Here is a 21331-nt window from a genome sequence, read left to right as displayed (position 1 = left end):
ACGTGTAACCAATGGCACCCCATACTACCACGCCGGGTGATACCCCAGTATGGCGATGACTAAGACACGCTTCTAATGTGCGTTCACCGCGATGTCGCCAAACACGGATGCGACCATCATGATGCTGTATACATAACCTGGATTCATGCGAAAAAAAGAAGTTTTGCCATTCGTGCACCCAGGTTCGTCGTTGAGTACACAATCGATAAAACAGGCGCTCTTGTCTGTGATGCAGCGTCAAGGGTAACCGCAGCCATTGTCTCCGAGCTGATAGTCCATGCTGCTGCAAATGTCGGCGAACTGTTCGTGCAGATGGTTGTTGTCCTGCAAACGTCTCCATCTGTTGACTCAGGGATCGAGACGTGGCTGCACGATCCGTTACAGCCATGCGGGCAAGATGTCTGTCATCTCGACTGCTAGTGATACGAAGCCGTTGCGATCCAGCATTTCGTTCCGTATTAGCCTCCTGAACCCACCGATTTCATATTCTGCTAACTGTCATTGGATATCGACCAACGCGAGCAGCAATGTCGCGATACGATAAACCGCAATTGCGATAGGCTGTAATCCGACCTTTATCAAAGTCGGAAACGTGATGGTACGGATTTCTCCTACTTACACGAGGCATCACAACTACGTTTCACCCGGCAGCGCCGGTCAACTGCTGTTTGTGTATGAGAAATCGGTTGGAAACTTTGCTCATGTCAGCACGTTGTAGGTGTCGCCACCGGCGCAACGTTGTGTGAAAGTTCTGAAAAGCTAATCATTTGCGTATCACAGCATCTTCTTCGTGGTGTAGCAATTTTAATGGCCAGTAGTGTATATTATGAATTATTCTATCATAAATCTACTCATCAATGGAAAATCATATTGCCCATTATAGCTGTGATGCCTTGTGACTATCAGTAGATATCATTATAGAAGAACAACAACAACTAACATTTCATTTTATTACTGACACTATAGTATTATCTAAATTTATGTTGGTGATCATTACATGTTATTCACACAAATTGAAGGTTGCAGATTCAACTAAATAGCTAGATATCACAATTTCAAGCAACTAAAATAAGAATCATCACACAGAAAATTTTGTAGTGAAAGTGAACCAGGAAGCTTGTTTTATTGGCAGAACACTCAGAAGTCGAATCAGATCCACTAAAGAGATTGCTTGCACTACGTTTGTCCGACATCTGCTGGAGTACTGCTGTGCGGTTTGGGATCCTTACCAGACAGGATGGATGGATGGATGGATGGATGGATGGATGGATGGCTGACATCGAAAAAGTTCAAAGAAGGACAGATCGTTTTGTACTAGCGCGAAATTGGGAAGATAATGTCACGGTTAATATACACGAGCTCGAGTAGCAATGGTTAAAAGAGAGGCGTTTTCGTTTCTGCGAGATATTGTCAGAAAAGTTGAATCACCGCCTTTCTCCGAATGCGAAAATGTTTTGTTGACTCTCGCTTACATATACAGAAACGATCTTCGTAATAAAACAAGAAAAGCACAGCCTGTACAGAAATACATAGGTGTTCTTTTTCCCACTGGTCATTCGAGAGTGGAACTGATTTTTGTTTCATTAACTACACTTTTTTCAACCTAACAGAATGTGAACATCAGTTATTGGACATAAAATTCCTACAGTAGTAAGACACAGTTCTCCAAAAAAATTCGGAAAATTCTCCTAACATTATAAGATTTCAGACCGCTTTATTATTTTTAAGTTAATATATATAACTGCTGGCAGATTCAATGTTTGCACCATAGAACAACAGAAGTCTGTAATCAGAGAAGGGGGCGCGTGGGGGCAGAAGGGAGCGGGGGGCGCGTGGGGGCAGAAGGGAGCGCGTGGGGCGCGTGGGGGCAGAAGGGAGCGCGGGGGGCGCGTGGTGGCAGAAGGGAGCGGTGGGCGCGTGGGGGCAGAAGGGAGCGGGGGGCGCGTGGGGGCAGAAGGGAGTGGGGGCCGTGTGGGGGCAGAAGGGTGCGGGGGGCGCGTGGGGGCAGAAGGGTGCGGGGGGCGCGTGGGGGCAGTAATTCATAGCTTCATTGAAGACTTTCAGTACAATATGGGAACAATCTTTTATCACAGCAAAGTGTTTACCAGTGGACTGAATAGGTCAAATGTGGTCGAACGAGCTTGAACAATATAGAGAGTGCAGAGCAGCCATAACTAATGCCAATACTAAACGAGTCAGTGCCATGATTCTGAATAGCGGACGAGTGATCCCTAATAGTATGACATATTATATATACAGATTCTGCATGGTTCTGCATATGTAATCGTGCATAACAGGCTCACTTATCACCCAGTCTGGCGACATGGACTCCAAAACAACCCTATAAAGAGCACAATGTAACCTTGTGAAAAGCTATCAGCACTCAGTGCACCGTCATGCTAACGAAGGTGAGATGTTTCTGAAACGAGTTATCACTGGAAATGGGTGCACTTGAAGAGGGCCATCTATTCAGCTCTGATCAACTCCAATCAGCTCTCCCCCCCCCCCCCCCCCCCCGTGGGTCTCGGAAAGAATGTGCAATGGAGGACCATGTACAAGTAGGGTGACGAGCTATAAGAAACTATAAAAATTTGTTGCAGATAGTTAGTGACTTACCCTCATAGATAACATCCTTCTACTTTTAATTACTAACTGCATGAAAATGCGAGTATTGACAAATTAAAATTTGATACAAGAACACCGAATAACAAATCGAAATAATACCTTTTAATTTCTAGATACTGAACAGTATTATCTATCTGTGTAACTATCTTTTCACAGTAGGGGTTTCACATATCCATCAAATTTTAATTTACTTTCTTGCAATCAGTACCTGATAGGATAAATAAATTATTTTCATAAAAATTGTGATTTGATAAAAAGATACGGAGTGTAGGAGTAAATACAAACTGCACTGCCCATGTGTGTGTACTTTTATTACTGTAAATAAGTCCATTTACTAAATGAAGAGCGTGTCATTGCTGGACAATTAATAACCTTGTAATGTACTGTGCTTAACAGCAGTCGAGAATCTTCTACCTTCAAAGACGAATTTTTCTATTTTATTTATCACCTCATCCTCTCCACCTGTCTGTGTCCATCGCCTACTGCACCCTCTCTCTTTCCATGTCGTCCTCTATCTGTCTCAGCTTTCCCCAAACCATGCCCATGCCCAAGTGTAGCCCCTGCAAAATAGATTCAGAAAGCAGGCTGATACTACGCAACATATCTGTCATGCAGTGTAGCCTACATGTCAGGGGGCTAGAGAGCCAACTCTTGCCCCTGATTTGCACGCCATCCTGCAAACCCGTCTATAAGATAGTTGGTACTATTCCCACATGCGACATCTGTAGTGCATGACAGACTATATGGCAGGGACTGGAAAAAAGTTTGTACCCATATCTCTGCTCGTATTGGAGCTAGGAGGTTGTGACCCTGTGACAAATTCGGCTGCAACCCATCTAGGGGTTTGGGAGGATACCTCTCTCTCTCTCTCTCTCTCTCTCTCTCTCTCTCTCTCATCCCCCCACCACTGCTCCCTTTGTATGTGTAACAGACTGTGTTGTACTACTTTAGGAAGACCCCCAAATTCTCTAAGAATGATTAAAGAAGAAGAGGTCCAGTTTGTAAGGTCTCCTATCATTAGTTTGATTTTTATTTGCAAGAAAAAGACAAGAGATTTTCCTGTAGTTTTCTCATTTGTAGACGCTGAAGACAGCCAATGTGCGGCTGAACCAGTTAGGATTATAATCATTTTTCTGAAACTGGCAGTTAAAGAACGTGCGTGTGCATTGCGTACTGACCTGGGCGTGGGCGTGCGGCCGCGGAGGTTGTTCCTGGAGGCGACGGCGGTAGGAACTGGCGGCTTCTTCCTTGTATTAGGCGGCAGATCCCTCGGGCGTAGGTTCCGCACTGGGACGGCGGGAGACGCCGGGACCAGCTGGTGCCGCCGAGGCGGCGGCTGCTGCTGCTGCTTCTGCTTCTTCGCGGTGTCCTGACTGCCGCCAGCCGGCTTGCTGCGCACTGGCTGGACACCACCTCGCGTCAGACTCGCGATCACCCGTTTCCTGCACAAATCGTGACCAATCGTCTGATTAACGTCTCTATTCACCGCCTCCCATATATCGAACACAATGTACACTGCTAGGCACTGGCAAGGATAGCGAACAACCAAGAATTACCTGCTGTTTCAATACAGTATACTAGCAAGAATACATTAATGAATGTGTAGGTTATTTGGGAGAATACTGCACACAAAATGTTGCACATAGATCTGCAACAACGTATCTCGACAATAAGTCGAACTGAGCCCCAACAGCAGATATGCATCTTCAGCCCTACAGCAGAGTTCATCAATCTTAGTGGCTGTCGAGCTCTGGTGTGCGAGACTCTCCTGATGCTATCAATGTATGAGACATCTGGAGGATGTACCGTCCAGGTCAACAGTCGAATAACCTCTGTAACGAATTACGTCAGAGGAGCACGGATAACAATGCGGTCTTGCGTTATCTTTCTGAAAGGTAAGGTCTCAGAACACTGGAAAATAAGGCACAGCCACAAGCCCAAAGTAGTCTATGCAAACAAGAGGTGATCCTGTTGTGTACCCCCAATGGCACCACATTCCATCACGCCTAGTATTGGGTCCACACGGCGATGACAAATGGAATCTAGTGAAGTGCCATCTCGTCTGACTATCCAACACTGTTACGGCCATTGTGATGCTGGACGCTGAACCAGTTTTGTCTGAAGAGGCGACAAGGGTCCACCAAGCGTCCAGTGTTATTGCTGGACGTAGAATTGTCGGGGAGTTGCTATCTGCTACTGCGTCAAGGGAAACCACAACCCATGACCGTATTTCTAACGGTTTATGGTGCTCTGGGAGTCGTCGCACTGCCCATGTGTGTACTTTTCTAGGTGTAAAGAACTGCATTCACTAACTCAGGGGCATGATGTAGCTGGACGATCCCGCACAGGCTTTGCGAACAATACATTTGTACTCCCAGGCGGTACACACGTGGAGCCATATTAGCATGGCAGACATAGCATCTTGACCAATGCGATAATCTCAACCACAGTCCTGCAGCTGTCGAAATCAACCAGGTGCAAGTAGACGTTTCTACTCTTTAGGCGATGCATAACACTAACTTCTCATAAAATCAACCAACAAGATTCCAATGCAGTTTCTGAATGAGAAACCCACTGCAGAATATTTCCTTCCATGCAGAACGGTGGTGACGATTCGCCCATCTACTATATGCAAACGCGCTGAAATGCCAATCATTTCCATATCGAAGTAGTTGTAAGTACTACTGTTGCCACTTTCACGTTAGCTGCGTGGCGGCTTCATGATACTGTAATTTTAACTATGTAATCGCAGAAATTATATAAAATCATTAATACAGCATCAACAATAAGAAACTGACATCGTAGTCGAGTACATCAACTCGGAAGTGCTGCTGCATGCAAGATAGGCGTGCTGTCAACAGCTTGCGTCATCTGTTCGTAACAAACGCGTGCACATGTTGAAACTACAGCGGCAATTGGCAATGTGAGATGGAGTGAAAATGGTGGGGTAACCATTTTTCTCGGGTGGGTCAACACATGACTTACCAGACGAACAGCGACAGAGGAAATCGCAGATTTAGCAAGCCGAACTCGGAGATAAAATATCGAGTCTCGTGGTTCTCGTAGATAGGATCAGTATCTACAAGGGCTACCCAAGGACAAGGGCTACAACTCGAGGGAGTACCAGCAGTCACGTGATCTCATCCCAAAAAGGTGAGACGGAGATGCCATACCATAGTAATTAAGGTATTGTGTGGACTTTTTCCAAATAATACTGGGCTTGATCGCTCGTTTGGTGAATCATTAAAGATGGCCTTGAGGAACTATGTAAGTGCCAGAGATATATATACACTCCTGGAAATTGAAATAAGAACACCGTGAATTCATTGTCCCAGGAAGGGGAAACTTTATTGACACATTCCTGGGGTCAGATACATCACATGATCACACTGACAGAACCACAGGCACATAGACACAGGCAACAGAGCATGCACAATGTCGGCACTAGTACAGTGTATATCCACCTTTCGCAGCAATGCAGGCTGCTATTCTCCCATGGAGACGATCGTAGAGATGCTGGGTGTAGTCCTGTGGAACGGCTTACCATGCCATTTCCACCTGGCGCCTCAGTTGGACCAGCGTTCGTGCTGGACGTGCAGACCGCGTGAGACGACGCTTCATCCAGTCCCAAACATGCTCAATGGGGGACAGATCCGGAGATCTTGCTGGCCAGGGTAGTTGACTTACACCTTCTAGAGCACGTTGGGTGGCACGGGATACATGCGGACGTGCATTGTCCTGTTGGAACAGCAAGTTCCCTTGCCGGTCTAGGAATGGTAGAACGATGGGTTCGATGACGGTTTGGATGTACAGTGCACTATTCAGTGTCCCCTCGACGATCACCAGTGGTGTACGGCCAGTGTAGGAGATCGCTCCCCACACCATGACGCCGGGTGTTGGCCCTGTGTGCCTCGGTCGTATGCAGTCCTGATTGTGGCGCTCACCTGCACGGCGCCAAACACGCATACGACCATCATTGGCACCAAGGCAGAAGCGACTCTCATCGCTGAAGACGATACGTCTCCATTCGTCCCTCCATTCACGCCTGTCGCGACACCACTGGAGGCGGGCTGCACGATGTTGGGGCGTGAGCGGAAGACGGCCTAACGGTGTGCGGGACCGTAGCCCAGCTTCATGGAGACGGTTGCGAATGGTCCTCGCCGATACCCCAGGAGCAACAGTGTCCCTAATTTTCTGGGAAGTGGCGGTGCGGTCCCCTACGGCACTGCGTGGGATCCTACGGTCTTGGCGTGCATCCGTGCGTCGCTGCGGTCCGGTCCCAGGTCGACGGGCACGTGCACCTTCCGCTGACCACTGGCGACAACATCGATGTACTGTGGAGACCTCACGCCCCACGTGTTGAGCAACTCGGCGGTACGTCCACCCGGCCTCCCGCATGCCCACTATACGCCCTCGCTCAAAGTCCGTCAACTGCACATACGGTTCACGTCCACGCTGTCGCGGCATGCTACCAGTGTTAAAGACTGCGATGGAGCTCCGTATGCCACGGCAAACTGGCTGACACTGACGGCGGCGGTGCACAAATGCTGCGCAGCTAGCGCCATTCGACGGCCAACACCGCGGTTCCTGGTGTGTCCGCTGTGCCGTGCGTGTGATCATTGCTTGTACAGCCCTCTCGCAGTGTCCGGAGCAAGTATGGTGGGTCTGACACACCGGTGTCAATGTGTTCTTTTTTCCATTTCCAGGAGTGTATATATTAGAGAGAGAGAGAGAGAGAGAGAGAGAGAGAGAGAGAGAGAGAGAGAGAGTGTGTGTGTGTGTGTGTGTGTGTGTGTGTGTGTGTGTAAGAAGAAGCTACAGGATGAAAACTGGTGTCCCTACGCAGCATAGTTCTATCTAAATACAGTAAAACTGTGTCTGCCTCCTCCGCATCCGTAAGTAACCCAGTGAATGCTAGTGTAGTCCTCTTGCGTACTCTATGTTGATTGGACGTTCGACACTTTACCTCCATCCTACAGCATCCTGCAGCACACTGCAGGTAAGTTTTAGGGCTTTCCGGTTAAAAGGAACAGAGATCGTAAACCTTTTAAGTATTTATCCCCGAAGAGAACTCTGCATGATGCGAAAGGCGTAGGCACGTCAGCAGGCCGTTAGGTCGTGGAGGGGGTATCTTAAGAGCTGTTAGCTGCCAGTGGAATGCGCACAGGAGAGCAAACATCAAGGCGCGCGACTGACCTCTTATATGCTGTGCAATTTGTCAGCGTTATCCTGTTTTTCTCTATATATTGTACTCCTGTGAAACACCTTCGCTTGGAAGTAGTCATGTTTTAATCGCAAACTGAAAGCATGTTACCTCACATGTTGTCAACACTACACCCTCGACTGAAACAATTGTAAGTTCAAGGAACTTAACAAGCATTTCGAATAACGGATTTCGATTTAACGCGAGTTTGATTAAGATGAAATCAGGAAAAAGTGGAACCAGAGTGTACGTAGTTTCAATAACATACTAATTTCTTCACGAAGGCAGAAATTAATAACTAGAACTCAGAATAAAGTTTTACCAGTTTCATTATTTTTTATTTTAATATTTCAATCGAAATGCACACACTATTTCAATCGAAATGCACACACTATATTCCGCGAATATGTAGGAAAACTGCACTTTCATTAATTTTACCATGCTAAACATTCGGTGTGTACAAAATGGGAGTGCTTACGACAAATCCTCTTAAAAACGAGATTTTGTCTTTATGAATTTAGTGCGCCATTCCCCCACTTGCTGCAAACCCTTCAGTGCCCGAACTAACAGCAAATCACTGAAGCTGTTTTTTCAGGTACATAACCTCCGACATGTGAGTTTGACCTCCACGTTGACTAGGCCATTGAAATAAGCGTTCTTCAAGAGGAGGAGACTCAGTTAGCCGGTCCTCTTTGTCCCTCCCTCCTTATGATACATTTCAGCAGTCTTACCGTTCAGCTTCGTGATTGTGGACAGCGTGGATGACTGAATCCCGAAACCTTCCGCTGCATCCTGTTTTTCCACCACCAGGGGTTCAATAACTCGTTTCTTTTCTTCGGAAGTCTAACGCATTTACTTCTTTCAAGTCATTTTTACAACTTATTTATGAACTGTGGTAAGTTATGCGTTCGTGAGCAAAAGGAGTGCCACAAAGAGTTGAATGACGAAACAATTATCTGAACAACTGACGCAATAATTCGAATTACCGAATGTTGTCCGCTGACTCTACGCTGCGACCTGCCACAGTAGTGGCTTCGACAAAACACACAGGATTTCTTCGATTTATGGAGGTTATGTTAACGAACTTGACGAGCAGTTCGATTTATTGCGAAATTCGATTTATTGAAGTTGGTGTAAGCAAGAGTCGCCTCTAAAAATATGGGTTTGCCTTAACGCATATTTACACAGTCATAGCTGTATTTCGTTTACTCTGTTGCATTCACTTGACTCGTTCGTCCTCTGCGACTGCACCCAAGCCGCCAATAATCGAAAGAACCTCCAGCCATACTTTTATTTGGCACAGGCGTATTTCTAAAGAAACCCCTACGAACTGCGAACTATGTTGCTCAAAGACGCCATAAGCTTCTGTAATGTTTATTTCCTTTGAGACTGAACTACAATTTTTTCTTCCTAAAAACCAGAACAACAACTTTCGGCATACTGTCTTGCGAAATGCCATTTAGTCAACATGCCACCATCATTCGTACTTGAAGTTGGCAAAAGGGCGAAATGCGCTGTACAATTTGCTTCGAATAAGGTCGGTGAACTGCCAGATATCTAACACGGAACATATTAAAAATGTTCCAATATGCGTTTAATAACAAGCCACGAAGTACCACATGTGTCAAACACACAAACCTGGACCCAGAACGTCGGCTGCAGCCAGTGAGAATTTTGTTTACCAGTGAGTCAAACGCCATTGGGACTGAAGGGACACTACTGGCGACACGTCACGCTCGATTGTTGATGAGCGTAACGACGAACACCGAACAAGTGCTGACGAGTGTTTGTACAAAACGTGATCTCCTTTATGACTGAGAACACCACATAGCTCGACGATGCATGATCCTATTGTAGGTAGTATACCGCAGTTTACCTCCAACCTTTTAACTGCATTACCCATTCAGTTAAAAGGGGGCAAATTAACTAAAGAGGAAGACTAACATGGATGCAGCTTGGCATTTTTCCCATAACAAATCATTGACAATGATGAAAGAAGCGGCGATAAATGGAAAATTCTTAGCATCGAGTGAGGTTTGGAAACTGGACTTTTAGTCTGACACCCATTTAGCCACTGCAGCACACCCCGGATTGATGTAAAAAATGGTTCAAATGGCTCTGAGCACTATGGGACTCAACGTCTGAGGTCATCAGTCCCCTAGAACTTAGGTTAGTTAGGTTTAAGTAGTTCTAAGGACATTACACACATCCATGCCCGAGGCAGGATTCGACCGTAGCAGTCGCGCAGGATGTCGTCAGAATCAGTGATTAGCAAGAGCAGGATTAACGCAGCTACACACAAAGAGCTGGGTGATTGGATAAAAGAAGAGGATGCAGATGGAATATAATAATAATAATAATAATAATAATAATAATAATTAATTTTGCCTTTTCCCCGGTCCTAATGTTTGTTCAGTATTGTTTCACTCGCACTTGGGAACCTTATTCGCTCTTCGGCCCATCTTGTTTTCGTCCTGCCTGTAATTCTGTCCGAGGAACATGTCGCAACATCGCATTTAGAGTTATATGTTATCCTGCTGCAAATCTTTAATTCCGATATCATGCGTTTTATTATATAATGGGGTGAATATTTTGATGTACCTTTACACTCGCGCGTGTCACAGACTGACATGTCCACTTTTTTATGTCTAGAATGAAAATGGAAAGCTATGTCTTGTAGTGGGACGCGAAATTGAAGCATCACCCATCCACCAGTGTCAGCCCAGTTTGCAGGTGAATATAAGTTTCATTTAGTGTTTTGTTTATGTATTTTGTAATATTTGTAATGGTTGTGAATCATCTGAAGTTTTGTATTTATTTTATGTTTCATGTACGGAGAGGGCGGCGCAACGAACGGGGACAGCATCTTCAAAGCTATACGTCGCGGGTCGACAGCCGAAGAGCAACAGAAGATCCTGAAACCGAGCTGTTGCGTCGTGCTTCTAAAAAGTGAAAAAATTAGAATTTGTAATGTTTCTACAACAATGACGTCATAGAAAGTTTACTCATGTTGTAAATGTTCAGTCCTATTTTGTCAAGGCTCATGTTCACGTCTATATGTAGTATATATGAAGATAATAAACTAGTGTATACTACAAAAGTTTAAATACGTGTTCTGAGAATTTATTTATGAAGAATTATATTAAGGAAGAAGTATCACTGATTTATTTGACAAGATTATTAGTTTTTGACAACGTTCATCTCGAGTTTGAGTCTTAAAAGTTTATTCAATGTGGTTTTAATATTTATTAAAGCAGGTAACTTGCATTAATATAATTTCTGAGAAGAAACAAACGACATCTAAAATGAAAAAAAGTTTGCGCAAACCAATTGGACTGAGTGACGTAATTCTGCGCATACGACTCAAATGATGATGTTTTAATTACAGTTTCGTTCAAGAACCATTCATTCAGAGACAACTTTAAAATTATTTTAAATAATTTTGAAGTGTTTTGTAACTGACGTAGGTGACGAAGTCTGCACATGGTCATATGTCAAAAGAAAATCATTTATTCAAAACTTACGTCGTTACACTACAGTCTCTAGACTCTGGGGAGACACACTGTCTTCCAGCACCTGAAGTTACACCCTTCAGCATTCGGGCAAAATGGACATGTGCTCCGAAGAGACTTCTACAGCTATCTTATGTTATTTATAGACCAAACAGGTACACCATAAAATGACCAGTTTCCAACACACGCTAGACATTTTCTACTAATCCAATTTATTAGGGCACTAAAGCATATACAGGTGAACATTTAAAACTTGCACCTCTTATTTCCTAAACGGTTCAACATACCGATAGGACGTTTATATAGGTGATAATATGCAGAAATGCGCATAATTCTGTTGCAAATTTAATCCTCTTAGCTCTTATCACCTTAAATACTGAAGAAAATTGTTTTTTAAATGGAATGATGTTTGTAGCCCTTGAAAATCCGAATACAGTGATATAACGCACGTTGAAGTTGGCTTTAAATGTTCGCAAAAAATTCGAAAAATGTTATGAAGCAAAAAGGCAACGCAGCCGAAATGGCTACAGAGATGTAAACTCCGCCGAGTAGAGCTGTCATGGCAAGCTCTCGGTTTATATGCAGGAAGAACATAGCTCTACGCTGCTAACCCCCTAAAACGTATTTCTTCTTGGCCCTACTTTATTCATCCAGCTACGAGACCAAACCTAGTCCGAGATATCTACTTGGCAGCGTTTGCAGCCCAATACACGATCCTAGTCGGTTTTTCTTCCAATTTTAGCTCATTCCTCGAATATTTTGCGGAAAGTTTCAACGCGAACATTAACGTGCGTTGTACCACTATTCTCGTCTTTCCAAGAGATATAGTCTGTCGTTATGAAGTATCTTGTTGTTTTCTTTTTCAAACATACTTGCTTAAATATATTGGTTAATACGAGAATTTGTAGTATTTTTTATTCTTGTTTTTAGCCCAAAGACTAGTCTGTGGGAGTTCTTTACGTGACTATATCCTGTGAAAGTCTTTTTATCTTTGCATAGTTTACATCTACATCTATACTCTGCAAACCACCTAGAGGTGCATGGCAGAGGGTACGTCCCACTGTACCAGTTATTAGGGTCTCTTCCCGTTCCAGTCACGTATGGAGCGCGGGAAGAGAGATTGACTGAATGCTTCTGTGCGTGCATTAATCATTATCATCTCAGCCTCACGATCCCTTTGTGAGAGATACGTAGGGGATTGTACTATATTCCAAGAATCATCATTTAAAGGCTGTTGTTGAAACTTTGTTAATAGACTTTCTCGGGATAGTTTAGGTCTATCTTCAGGAGTCTGGTAGTTGAGATCCTTCAGTATCTGTTACACTCTCCCACGGATTAAACAAACCTGTGACAATTCGTGCTGCCCTTATATGTAAACGTTTAATGTTCCCTGTTAGTCCTATTTGGTACGGGCCGCACGAGTGACTTGTAAGCAATCTCCTTTGTAGACTGACTGCGCTTTCCCAGTATTCTACTAATAAACTGAAGTCCGCCACTTGCTTTACTCACGACTGAACCTTCGTGATAATTCCATTTCACATCCATACGAAGTCTTAAACCCAGAAATTTGTATGAGTTGGCCGATTCCAACAGCGACTCATTGATATTATAGTCACATGATACTACGGTTTTTAGTTTTGAGTTCCTGTTACCTACAACCCCCACAACCGTATGAATTTACTTATATTGCACTCAAGCCCTGGTCACGCTATACAGTTTTAACCTCAGACACGTCTTCCTTCAATTGCTAATTACGATGTCTGTATGCCTCAGGATGTATCCCTTTGACCGATTGCTTCTTTTTAGTTAAGTTGTGCCACAATTTTTTTCCCCAGTTTGTTCAGTACTTCCTCACAAACCCTGTCGCTCCTACAAACGTGCTCTCTGCATTCCGTGCTGCGGGGGGTCTTTGTTTTGGCTGTACTGTTCGCCAAACGCTCATACCTGTGCTGAGAGACGGCGTTGTGACCATACTTATTATCCGATTTTTCGGAAACTATTGGGCGAAACAATTAGATTTTTGGATATCTTCCAGTCTGATATCATCACTCGATAAAGAACTGAATTTGTTTTCATTATCTGCCATACATTCTGCGCAGCATCAAATTAAGTAAAACACTGCACGAAATTTTAAAGAGTTTGCAAAGGTAAATACGAATTGCGAATGGTTGATTTTAGCTCATACCTTGCAGGATACGAAATATAGAAAAAAATACCGAAATTTTATCTAAAACTGAGAGCAGAGCGACGTCACATTTTGTTTACGACTTATTGGGTTTTACATCGGATAGGCGGTGGCGCGTGACGCGCCCATTCACGTCCCTGCGCATCGCGAAACACGGGGTCCTAACAAACGTCATATTCCATGAACGATTCATGATACTGAACCGAGTTTTTCTTTGCAAATGATAACACGTAATGACTCTCATAAGCTTTCCGATAAGTACTCGAAACTTTTTTTATTCGTCGAAACGTGGAAGTAACTTGTCCGCAACAGTCAGGGGTCACCAGCTCAGGACGCATGATGAAGTCCATAGCACTGCAGTGAAACCCAAGCGGCGTCCACAGCACCTGGGGAACGGCGTAGCAAGACGTGTACACGTACCCACAGCAGCGAAAGCATTAGTTATTACATGTACCCATATTGTCATCAGGATTCTTCTACAGCACCACTGTTCGAAAGCTATTCTCTCCGTGTGTTTGCTATTTATAATCCACGTTTCATTTCCGTGTAAGGCTATGTTTCACACAAATACCTTCAGAAAAACTTTCTAAACATACGAGGGCTATTCGGAAAGTAAGGTCCGATCGAGCGGAAGTGAAAATCCCATAAAGCTTTGCACAGATGTGTTGGACAGTGTCTCTAGTATGCCCGTCGATCACGTCACTTCGCTTCGCTTCGCTCTCTCCAGTTCTGACCGCACAATGAGCACATAAAGATGCCTAGCTAAACAGTGTCTCCCGCAAAGTATGAGGGCCAAGTGAGAGACTTCGACTGATGTCAAGCAACCCATGTAACATAGCTGTCATGGGTGTCCTCCTGCATGGCAACTCTCTGCCGCACTCTGCAGGGGCAATGAAGATGCTCCTGCAGCGTTTTCGATAGGAAGTGTTTGGTCACCCACAATACAGCCCGTAACTGGATGCCCCTACGTTTCATATCTGCTCGCGTGAACCTCTGGCTTTGGAGACGACTTTTTGTACGGTCAACGAGCTGTAGACAAGCGTAGAGAATTGGCAGGAAGCACAGGCGGCTGCCTTCTATGACGGGGGTACTGGAAAGGTGGTACACAGCTAGGGCAAAGTGTACGTCGGAGCGGCGACTGTGTAGAGAAGTAGCTGGAAGTTTTTGCTAACTGTAGCAAATAAAACATTTTTTTAATTCTCACAGTGGTTTCCATTTCGCGACCGATCGGACCTTACTTTCGGAATAGTCCTCGAAATTTTGCATTCGGCGTTAAACACGATTCCGTATTCATAAATGCTTTTCTCACTACTTCCGATCTGTGTTTTATATTCTCTCGACATCGATCATTATACAGGGTGTCTATTTTGAAGAGGTCTCTGCGCATGCGCGACAAATGGCAGGAGAGTGGGTGGTACGTTCATCGCTTGTTTGGCCTTTACGAATTCAGTTGATATGGGGCGCTTTCCGGGAGATGACCGCGCGTTCTGTGTGCGAGAGTTTTACAAAAACGGTGATTCGGTGACTGTAGCACAGAGTAAATTTTGCAGTGATAATGGACTGCATAATGTAAATGATGCTCCAAGTGTTACCCTTACCCGAAAATGGATCAAAACGTTTGAGGAGACCGTTTCAGCATTGTCCAAACGGAAATCCGGGCGACCAAGCTAATAAAGAACGGACAAATCCGTGGAGAGTATAAATCGGCGTGTTCGTGACGATGCTAACTTTTCCATTCGTAAGGGTGCAGGTTCTTTAAATGTGCGTAGATCATCACTGCACCGCCGGCCGGGGTGGCCGAGCGGTTCTAGGCGCTACAGTCTGGAACCGCGCAACCGCTACGGTCGCAGGTTCGAATCCTGCCTCGGGCATGGATGTGTGTGACGTCCTTATGTTAGTTAGGTTTAAGTAGTTTTAAGTTCTAGGGGACTGATGACTTTAGAAGTTAAGTCCCATAGTGCTCACAGCCATTTGAACCAATTCCATCACTGCACCAAATTCCGCTAAAAGATCTTAAACTGCACCCTTGTTGTTGTTGTTGTTGTTGTCTTCAGTCCTGAGACTGGTTTGATGCAGCTCTTCATGCTACTCTATCCTGTGCAAGCTTCTTCATCTCCCAGTACCTACTGCAACCTACATCCTTCTGAATCTGCTTAGTGTATTCATCTCTTGGTCTCCCTCTACGATTTTTACCCTCCACGCTGCCCTCCAATGCTAAATTTGTGATCCCTTGATGCCTCAAAACATGCCCTACCAACCGATCCCTTCTTCTAGTCAAGTTGTGCCACAAACTTCTCTTCTCCCCAATCATATTTAACTGCACCCTTACAAAATTCAATTGGTGCAAAAATTACAGCCTCAAGATGCCAGACTTCGGTTGCAGTTTGTTACTGGTGTGTCTGAGTGCTCTTCATTTAACAATATCTTGTTATCTGACGAGGCATATTTTCATCTGAATTGTCAATCCAATAAGCAAAATTGCCGCTACTGGAGAGCAACGAATCCTGAACAGAAGCATGAGAAACCCGTTCATTCCCCAAAAGTTAACATACGTACTGCGAAGTCGGCTCGATGAAGATTTGCGGTCGTGCAGTAACAGTGAGTTTGGAACGTTATGTGACGATGTTAAATGCCTTTTTGCTGCCTGACTTGTAAAACTTTCCTGGTTATAACCAAAGAACATGGTTTCAGCAAGACGAAGACACAGCACACATGTCCAATGGGTCTATACGGAGAGTTCGTGAAATTTTCCCCAGGCAAACTGATATCCAGGAGGGGTGACTTAATTTGGCCCACACGCAGTCCTGATTTGACCCCCAAGGACTTATCTTATCGGATTGTGTCGAGTCTGAAGTGTATGTCAACAACCCGACTTCTCTTGAGCAACCGAAAGAAAATTTTCACAGCGAAGTGGCAGCCATCCCAGTGTCCACATTCCGAGCCATCATGCAAAATTATTTTCATCGTTCAGATGAGGGCCTTAGGCATGCTGGATTGCATTTAAAAGGCATTATTTTTAAGAAGTATATTCCTGAACTGCGTATTTCAATAATAAATAAAAAAAATTGTCGATAGAACTCTACCTCTATTTTTCTGACACATCAAAGTTTCTTTTGAGACACCCTGTATAATAAAATTACGGACCCCGTAAGAGCGAAGTTGGGAGATGCAGGAAGTGGCGCGGCCTGCAGTGCAGCGATTTTGCCGCGGGTGCGGTCAGCGACCTGGCGATCGCCGCCTGCAGTGTACGTGCGTGGACAGAAAGCACGCCGGCTGACACGGCGCTGGTTTTCATTAGGCGGGCCTGCCGTGCCATAAAGCCGCGGTTCGCCTGCGACGCGGCACTAACTCACCGATAACGAGCGCCGCGAGCCGCGGCTTATCTTAATGAGGCCCACTGGGCCGGCGGCGGCGCCTTCCTCAACACGGCGCGCGCTGCCTCGCATCCAGTCCTGGAACCCTCCCATCCCCACCTTCCGGGCGAGCCTTTATCAGTGGCCAGAGAAATCTAGCTGGACATCGCTTCCCTTGCTATAATAAGAGGCCAGACTAGGAGAGTGGGGAGGTAGCTTGTATACCATTTTATTCTCTGCAAGATAGCTGAAAGATATTTAAGTTACTGTCTTGAGATCTTTCGTCTGAAGACTCATTTCGTTTGACGCACCTCTCCACGGTACTCTATCCTGTACAGGCCTGTTGATCTCTCGACAATGACTACAACCTACACCTTTTTCTAGTTGCGTACTGTAGGTAAACCTCGTCGTCTTCTACAATTTACACCTCTTTCTTCACCCTCTCCCACTCCCGTAATTTCCTTAGGTACCGTAAAGCCTCAGAATGCGTCCTCTCACCGGTTCCCTCTGTTTAGTTCTTCTGTACCACATAAATACCAGAGCCAGGTGCTGCAGTGGTTAGACACTGGACTCGCATTCGGGAGGACGACGGTTCAATCCCGCGTCCGGCCATCCTGATTTAGGTTTTCCGTGATTTCCCTAAATCGTTCCAGGCAAATGCCGGGATGGTTCCTTTGAAAGGGCACGGCCGACTTCCTTCCCCGTCCTTCCCTAATCCAATGAGACCGATGACCTCGCTGTCTGGTCTCCTCTCTCCCCCCCCCCCCCCCCTCCAAAAAGAACAAACCACATAAATGTCTGTAACACCTCATTTCGATTCGCAACCATGTCTTATTTGTCCATCCATCTAACCAATCTTGAGCACCAGATTTCGGAAGTTTCTATTATCTTCCTGTCTCAACTGCTTGTTGTCCACGTTTCTCTTCCGTCCAACAGTACGCCCCAGACGAATATCTCCAGGAAAGATTATCTAACACAAATTTATATTCCGTGGTAACAAATTCCTTTCTTTCAGAAACGCTTTTCTTCCTACTATCGCTCTGCATTTTATATCCTCTCCCCTTCCACTGTCATCACTGATTTTACTGTCCAAATAGCAAAATACTACTACGTTTTATTATCATTTCCTAATCCAGTTCCCCCTGCAGCGTCTGATTGAATTCGACCACAGTCTGTTACCGTTGTTTTACTTTGATCAGTGTTCACAATATGATCTTTTTGAAGACACTATCCACTGCGTTCTACTGCCCTTCCAAGTCGTCTCTGACAAAATTAGAAAGCCATCGTGTAACCTCGGCTTTTGTTTCTTCTTCCTGAACTCTAGTTCGCTATGCGAATTACTCCTTTGTTTCCATCATATTTCACTACACGTACAGATTGAACAACATCGGTGATAGGTTACAGCACAGTCTATCATCTCAACTAATGTTCCTCTTTTCATGTCCTCCGTCTCTGGTAACTGCAGTCTGCAGTTGAAGATAACCTTTCGCTCCCTATATTTTCATTCTTGGCATCTTAAGAATATCGAAGAACGTATTCCAATCAACATTGTCAAATCTCGATAGGTTATCGAGAATAGCATCTGATACTACTGTTTAAACTGTACAATATTTCTATGAGGCGGAGTCATGGCTTGCAAATTTGTATAAACGTATACGCTGGTTCGTTAGAAAAGCGTAGGCGTACAGAGCAAGCGCAACGAACGTTGACATATAGAGCCGTCTATTGGAGAAGTGAACCGCAGATTCGGCATGCGTGGAGACGGAGTGTACAGCAGCTAGCCGCGGACCGCACAGAATGCCTGCTGGCTTCGATCCCCCATCGGTGTTATCTCGATGAATTCATTTGTCTGCGGCCGACAGTTACTTAGTGCCGCCGATGGTAGTTCCCGGGCTTTGCCGAGTTCAAAACCTGCGTCTTCGTTAATTTTTATCTATAGCTATTTCAACTGTTTCTTTAATGACGGAATTCCCGTACATGTAGGCGGACGGGAAGATCTCTCCGTAATTCATGCCATCTCCTCTGTGCTTATCGTATCTATCTTTAACAGTGCGACGTGACTAACCAGTGTATTATTTTCCGCATTCACACACACACACACACACACACACACACACACACACACACACACACACACACACAAGCGCGACGAGTTTTATATCCCTCTTTTAGGAAACTCAGCATAGCTTGTATCCAGGCCAGAGCACGGAAGACATCTCTTTCGTTGTTCCTTGAAGAGCAGCCAATCTCCCAAGAGAACCGCTGACAAAAGCACGAGTTTACAGTCTCTTCTGTCTGCTCCTGAGGTTTAATGCGTACTGGTCGGACTGTACAAAGTTTCTCCATTTCTCTTTAAGTAAGTCCTGACAGCAGCATGTAACCAGACGTATACGCAGATGTAAGTCTGCAGGCTTTCGTGGCCGTTGTCACTGAAGTTAATATCTTTTAGGTTATTAGGCCGTTAAAATTTTAACCGATACTACCAGTTCTCCAGCACGAACGCGTGAAAACTCCCCTTTATAAGAGGATGCGACACTCGTCTCTGTGTTTTGGCAGTAGTGGACACCGGAATATCGTGAGGAAGATCCCAGCAGAGGCGTCGAAACGTCGATCGTTTTAGAGGAAAAATGACGAGGCCGAGTATGGTTCAAATGGCTCTGAGCACTATGGGACTTAACAGCTGTGGTCATCAGTCCCCTAGAACTTAGAACTACTTAAACCTAACTAACCTAAGGACATCACACACATCCATTCGAACCTGCGACCGTAGCAGTCGCGCGGTCCCGGACTGCGCGCCTAGAACCGCAAGACCACCGCGGCCGGCGAGGCCGAATATCCCAAAAGATTTTAACTTCAGTATACGTAGATAGTCCTAATACGAAAACTCATATACACTACCTGAAAAATAAATTGAAGCACTCAGAAAAGTATTTCGGTGAATGCATAACGTGGTCAAAGTCAGAAACAAGTTGGCAGTATGAGGCCACTTATCGGTACGACGTTGTTCTCCTCCTGGCCTAAAAAAATGGTTCAAATGGCTCTGAGCACTATGGGACTCAACTGCTGAGGTCATTAGTCCCCTAGAACTTAGAACTAGTTAAACCTAACTAACCTAAGGACATCACAAACATCCATGCCCGAGGCAGGATTCGAACCTGCGACCGTAGCGGTCTTGCGGTTCCAGACTGCAGCGCCTTTAACTGCACGGCCACTTCGGCCTCCTGGCCTGCATGTGTACACAAGGTCAGTTGGGAAATATATCAAAAATCCGTTGTAGCCTCTCCTGAAGCAAGATGGCGCACAACTGCTGTAACTGATGCTTGACATCCCAGACACGGGCACTGGGACAGAGTTGACATCGGAGGTGGTCCCACCCATACTCTGTAGGGGAAAGATCTGGTTATCCTTCTTGCCACAATAGCGCCTCAAGATCACACAGTCATTTCACAGAGACACGTGGCATGTGTGGCAAGTATTGTCTCGTTCAAAAATGGTAAACGATACTGTCGCATCAGACATAACTCAAGAGGACGCAGGACGTCCGTAACATACCATTTTGCTCTCAGACTTTCCTCATTCACTATAAGCCGCGACCTCAAGTCATACACGGTGGCTCCCCATACCACGAGGACAGGAGTAACACCGTTGCTCCGCTCCAAAACATTCGAAGACTGGAACCTCTCCCATGTAGTCGCCAAGACGACCGTTATTTGGGGTATGGCAAAACTGCGATTCATCGTTGAACAGAATGCGGCCCATTCATCGGCAGTTCGTGCTGCCAGGTGACGGCACCACTACAAACGTAGTCGTTAAGTGTTGTGGTGTTAACGGCAGTGTATGTGCGGGACGGTTACTCCCTAGTCCGACTGCTGCTGGTCTCCGATCAATGGTGCGGGCTGACTCAGTGTTTCAGGAAGTCCGTTACTTGTTCTGGGATGGCAGGAGCAGGTTACGATGTGCTCGGTTCACAATACGGTAATCGACTGGAACTTTGAGTATGCCTGCCCATGCAGACCAGCGTCGAGCCACTGTCACATCCGTTTGCCCCCAGAGTTGCTCGATTCGACCAGCTGATCAAGTAATACCTCTTCGAAACTGCTGCAGGTGCTAATAGCGCTGTCTCACACGGTACACGGCATCTCTGTGTTCTTTACAGTGATCACTCAACATCTGACTAAGTTCATGGCCTTTGTACACCCTATGGAGTGTGCTGATAACACTACATGTCAGAGATTTGAGGCTCTTTTAATTCACGTAACCGCCGACGGTGTGCACGTGGAAGACGTTACACTGTCATGCGACCATTTCTTCTATGTGCTACATCTTGTCAGGCAGTGTGTGTAACAATACAGAAGCTTTTACAAATATTTGGTACTGGGGTAGAGGAATACTGATTTATGACCGTTTGGATCGACGCCTATTAAGGCCAAAGTAGTATATGGAAAGAGACCGC

General features: G+C 45.3%; 1 protein-coding gene across 3 annotated transcripts in view; it reads right to left on the bottom strand.

The window, feature by feature from the left end:
* The window catches only part of LOC126419844 (cytospin-A), a 538973-nt gene that overhangs the window by 222975 nt on the left and 294667 nt on the right, over nt 1-21331 (bottom strand). For all 3 annotated transcript variants that reach the window (XM_050087094.1, XM_050087096.1, XM_050087095.1), the window contains exon 3: nt 3804-4067. In XM_050087094.1, coding sequence (XP_049943051.1) covers nt 3804-4067 — 264 coding nt within the window. The remainder of the gene's footprint in view (nt 1-3803; nt 4068-21331) is intronic.

Source organism: Schistocerca serialis, chromosome 9, assembly GCF_023864345.2.
Source record: "Schistocerca serialis cubense isolate TAMUIC-IGC-003099 chromosome 9, iqSchSeri2.2, whole genome shotgun sequence".
NCBI lineage: Eukaryota > Metazoa > Arthropoda > Insecta > Orthoptera > Acrididae > Schistocerca > Schistocerca serialis.
This window is presented reverse-complemented; position numbering and strand designations above follow the sequence as displayed.